At 36.1% G+C, this 4,926-nt stretch overlaps 1 protein-coding gene across 5 annotated transcripts in view; it reads right to left on the bottom strand.

Annotated features, from left to right (window-relative positions):
- septin2 (septin 2) overlaps window positions 1-4,926 on the bottom strand; it is a 33,435-nt gene that overhangs the window by 12,004 nt on the left and 16,505 nt on the right. For 3 of the 5 annotated variants that reach the window (XM_014024494.1, XM_014024496.1, XM_014024495.1), the window contains exons 6-11: window positions 4,554-4,688; window positions 4,329-4,446; window positions 4,054-4,155; window positions 3,778-3,923; window positions 1,486-1,608; window positions 656-716 (exon numbers count right to left, since the gene is read on the bottom strand). In XM_014024494.1, the coding sequence (XP_013879948.1) occupies window positions 656-716; window positions 1,486-1,608; window positions 3,778-3,923; window positions 4,054-4,155; window positions 4,329-4,446; window positions 4,554-4,688 (685 nt within the window). The remainder of the gene's footprint in view (window positions 1-655; window positions 717-1,485; window positions 1,609-3,777; window positions 3,924-4,053; window positions 4,156-4,328; window positions 4,447-4,553; window positions 4,689-4,926) is intronic. The other 2 variants (XM_014024497.1, XM_014024498.1) reach the window with 1 other exon arrangement.

The following is a 4,926-nucleotide window of genomic DNA, read 5'->3' as shown; positions in this document are numbered from 1 at the left end:
ACTGTAGGTCTAAATAGTAATCAGAGGACAAAGCAACATTTAATAGTTTGTGTTAAATTGTTGCATGATTCAACAGTGCTACACTCTGAATATATGCTTCACAAGCTAATCTCTGCTAACCAGTTCAATAACAGTGATTACATGGACTTTATAAGATTATTTTAATTTTAAACTGTTACATTATGTTCTGCTCAGATCACATTGAGCTAAATAAGATCAAATCTGCTGACTTGTGCTGTAAAATGAGACGTTTTCCTGTTTATCTTCTGTTAATAAATCCATAACACAAACAGCTTTTCTGACATTATTTAAAACATTAGATTATATAAACTGTAAAATATTAATAATAATTGGATTAATATTATTATTAATAGTTTTAATGATTTCTACATCCTCAGTCCTTTTTTTCAGCTCTGTCACCAACATGTACAGTAATGGGAAATCCAGAGTCTTGCCCGTTTAGCTTTAGCCGTTAGCTTCACCAGCCGATCACACGGTCACCTGGTTTTTGCACACTCCAGTTCTATAGAACCTCCTTGGTTTTTGCTAATCTGGACAAAACACTGACCACAGATACAGGAAACTAGGTGACCTGAGAGAAATGTCCTAATAAAACCTGTTTTTCTTTTTTCGAAGATGAAACATGAAAGCTCACCTCAGCCTCCTTCTCCTGGAGAATCATGTCCTTGTCCATTTCCTCAGGCTCCGGTCCTTTTCTGCACCAGTGACACACATTCAGTTATTATTAAGGTTACAGCTCACTAAACTAGCAGTTTCTGTTCTCCTGAGGAGAAACCAGAGAGGTTAAGACATGATTCAGAACGGGGTCTGCATTAGTCACAGCTGGACCATATTAGGCAGCGTGAGACAAACAGGACAAAAGCCACGCTAAGAAAAGGGGTCAGTGGGTTAGTTGTTACTGCAGAGAAATGGGCCTCTACACTGAAGAAATGAAAGCAGGAATATTCATGAGGCAGCGGTTAGAGCGAAGGTCAGCCTCCCCCAAATACCAAAAACCAAAACAAAACAGTACCTCCAACAGGAAACTCATGGGACCAGATAAACCGGGACCAGACCGCCATTGAGGGACTGATGGCGAGGCAACGAGGTCGTACTAAAACCAAAACTAAAACACTTTGTTTTTGTCGAGACAGAGTAAGATCAAAATAAAATGAAACTATGTTACATGAGACACATTAATCCTGTTTCTAAGCTCTACAGAAGCTCCAGTTACACATGCTTTTTATCAGCTAACACTAGCACTAATACAACATGCAAAATATCTACTGATACGAGTTTATCTACGAGTCTAAAGAAATGAAAGGAGAATCTGTCAAACTAACAAAAACATCCTGATGTTAAACCAGGATTCTGCCTGTCAGATCTAAGTGAGGAGTTTAGCATCCATGATGTACTTTCATCAAAATGATGTTCTGAAGCGTAGGGGGAGGAGCTGAAAAAGCAAGCGGACAGGTGAGTACGTACGCAGGAGACAGAGGCAGAATGTAACCATGGGAGGACAACCTGCCACCCCGTTTCAGGCGGTCTGAGCGGAAGTTCTCATAGTGCAGGTCCTGGGTTACTTCCTGTAGATCCTGCATGTGGGTTCTATGGAAACACAAGTCAGAGTCAGGCTCCACTTTTACCCAAACAGAGAAATAAAAGATTACATTTAGATCACGGAGGTGTTTTCATCTTTARACGTAGATCTATAACAAATTAAAACTTCACATTAAAAGATCAACTTGAATGTCACCATGAATATATTTAATGTTCCTATTTGTCGTTTGTTTTCCTGTTTATTGTTTGGTTTTTCTTGTATTCATTTTATTCATTCATAAATCAAGATGTTCAGCTCCAAGACTTCTGGTTCAAAATTTTGAAAAGTCTAAATTCAAAATATTTCACCTCTTTTCAAAATAAAATTCTTTTAAAACAAGCTGAAAATGGATTTCAAAACACTGACCTCTCAGTTTTCGATATATTTGTTTAGCTACTGTTTTGGTAGCTTAGCCTTTAGCCACTGTGTTGTTACTTTTAGCTTTAGCTACAGATTAGCTMCTATCAGATATTACCTACTATGTTGCTAGTTGAAGCTACTGTTTTGACATTTTTAGCTTTAGTAATTGTTTTGCAACTGTTTACTATTCTTTTGTTTTTAATCATGTTTTGCTGTATTTTTCATACTTTTAGCATCAGTTTTAAATACTTCATAGCCGTCATATTTTGTTTATTTTAGCTAATCTATGGTTTATTAATTTTAGATGGTGATTTCTAAATTATAGCATCTGCTTTGTTATCTTAAGTTTCCTTTTTTTGTCTATACTAATCTTAGAATTGGTTTAGCTAATTTCAGCTTTAGTCTGTTCTGATTATTTTAGCTTGTGATTTGTTGTTTTTAGCTAGTGTTTTGTTGTTTTTACGTTGTGTTTTGTTGTTTTTATCTACTGTTTGGCTGTTTTAGCTACTGTTTTGTTTTTAGTTACTGTTTTTTTAGCTATATTTTGTTGTTTTTWGCTTGTGATTTGTTGTTTTCAGCTACTGTTTTGTTGTTTTTAGCTTGTGTTTTGTTTTGAGCAACACTTTGTTTTTAGCTTGTGTTTTGAGCAACATTTTGTTGTTTTTAGCTTGTGATTTGTTGTTTTTAGCTACATGTAGTTGTTTTTAGCTACATTTTGTTGTTTTTAGATAGTGTTTTGTTGTTTTTTGCTTGTGATTTGTTGTTTTTAGCTACATGTAGTTGTTTTTAGCTACATGTAGTTGTTTTTAGCTACATGTAGTTGTTTTTAGCTACTGTTTTGTTGTTTTTAGCTTGTGATTTTTTGTTTTTAGCTACTTTTTTGTTGTTTATAGCTTGTGTTTTGTTGTTTTTTTGGTACTGTTTTGTTGTTTTTAGCTTGTGTTTTATTGTTTTTAGCAACATTTTGTTGTTTTTAGCTTGTGTTTTGTTGTTTTTTGCTACTGTTTTGTTGTTTTTAGCTACTTTTTGTTGATTTTAGCTACTTTTTTGTTGATTTTGGCTTGTGTTTTGTTGTTTTCAGCTACATTTTGTTGTTTTTAGCTTACTTTTTGTTGTTTTTTGCTACTGTTTTGCTGTTTTTACTTACTCTTTGGCTGTTTTTAGCTTGTGTTTTGTTGTTTTTAGCTACATTTTGTTGATTTAAGCTTGTGATTTATTGTTTTTAGCTTGTGTTTTGTTGTTTTTAGCTACTGTTTTGCTGTTTTTACTTACTCTTTGGCTGTTTATAGCTACTGTTTTGCTGTTTTCAGCTTGTGTTCTGATCATTGCAGCCTCTGTTGTGCTTGTTTTAACTTTAACAACTCAGTTTTAGCTTCTTCAGCTAATTACTCAGTGTTTCTTTTGCAGAAAATGAAACTTCTCTAGTTATAGTTTTACTGTTCAACATGAAATTTTTTAAATGATGCAAAAATGGTTGATTAAAACCTTTTTTGGATTTCGTTTTTGGCGGTACATCCAAAGTTTTAAAGCAACACCGTATGTTGAAACCAATGTAATAGTTGGATTTTCTTTTAATTTCTGGACATGTTTCAGTTTTTTTATTTTTTTAACATCATATTTGTGTTACAATATGTGCTGCTCAGTCAGACATGTTTAAGAGAAACTGATTAAAACTACTGTACATCGCAGCTCCCACTACTTTACAATAAAAAGTTATGTTACTATGAAAAAGCAAACAGGAAGTTGAAACTTCTTCGCTGTGTTCATATTTGAACTCCATCAGAGTTTAGTTACCAGCGGATTGTTCTACCACTCACATCAGCATGGTCCGCAGCTTGAGGAAGTCGTTGTGTTCTGGGTTCTCCACTTCCACCACACCCCACGGGTACAGACGACCTCTGACCTTCTTCCCTTTGGCTTCGATCTGCTGGTTGGATCCCACTACAGCAAACGGGATGCTAGCCTGGTTAAGAGAGGGATAAGTTCCTGTTAATGCTGTAGTAGTTCACTCACTGAAAATATACAATTAGGACACTTTGAAAGCCCTATATATGTAATAAATTATTTTTTTATAATCAATAGGAAGATGTTACCTTGAGAATTCTGGTCTGCTCCTTGAAGTCTTCATCTTCGTCTGACTCAGCATCAGGAAGGTGATAGATCTTAATACCATGCTCATCAATCTCATCAAGAATCTGACCATGAAGGTGATAAAACCAGCAGTTAGGAGAGCTCAGTGAGGAACCAATCTTTAAATCAAAGCATTCAGACAGCAGCACTGTGTGCAGATGTGAGAGTGGTCACACGGTGCTTCAGCCACATTCTGAGGCAGGAACAGGAAAAACAGGTAAATTGTGTGGCTGCCCACCCGGCGCTTCAGCCTCTCCCTCTCCCTGAGGGTAAGCGTGTCAGCCTTGGCGATGACAGGAACCACGTTGACCTTGTTGTGGATGGCCTTCATGAATTGGACATCCAGAGGTTTCAGGCTGGTTGGTCCAAAAAGAGGAAACAAAAAGAAAAATGTGGTCGTTTTAACTCTGAAGACCTTTTGACACTAAAACGGTTATGGTGTTTGTGAACGGGGGGGACACACCCYTGGCCAAGAGGGGAGATGAAATAGAAGCAGCAGTGAACTCTGTTGTCGACAATGTGTCTACGATTCAGGCCACTTTCATCGTGGAGGTAGCGCTCAAACTGGTCGTCAATGTAGCTGATGATGGTGCTGAAACTGGAAGGAAAGTAAAAGACGTAAACATGAAGCTCAAAACACAACATGTAAACACCAAAACTAAAGAAAAATGATCTCCTGGTAAGGTCTGATAAAAAAACAATCTGTGCTCCTTTATTTGTAATTGTTAGAAATGAAGTTTGTATATTTAAAGGGATCCCTGATTAGTTGAAACATTAGGCTTTATTTGATAAACATACTGTATATTTTAACTGTAAAATAAAGACTGTAAAAATAC

The sequence above is a fragment of the Austrofundulus limnaeus genome, unplaced genomic scaffold, assembly GCF_001266775.1.
Source record: "Austrofundulus limnaeus strain Quisiro unplaced genomic scaffold, Austrofundulus_limnaeus-1.0 Scaffold425, whole genome shotgun sequence".
In the NCBI taxonomy this organism is placed as follows: domain Eukaryota; kingdom Metazoa; phylum Chordata; class Actinopteri; order Cyprinodontiformes; family Rivulidae; genus Austrofundulus; species Austrofundulus limnaeus.
This window is presented reverse-complemented; position numbering and strand designations above follow the sequence as displayed.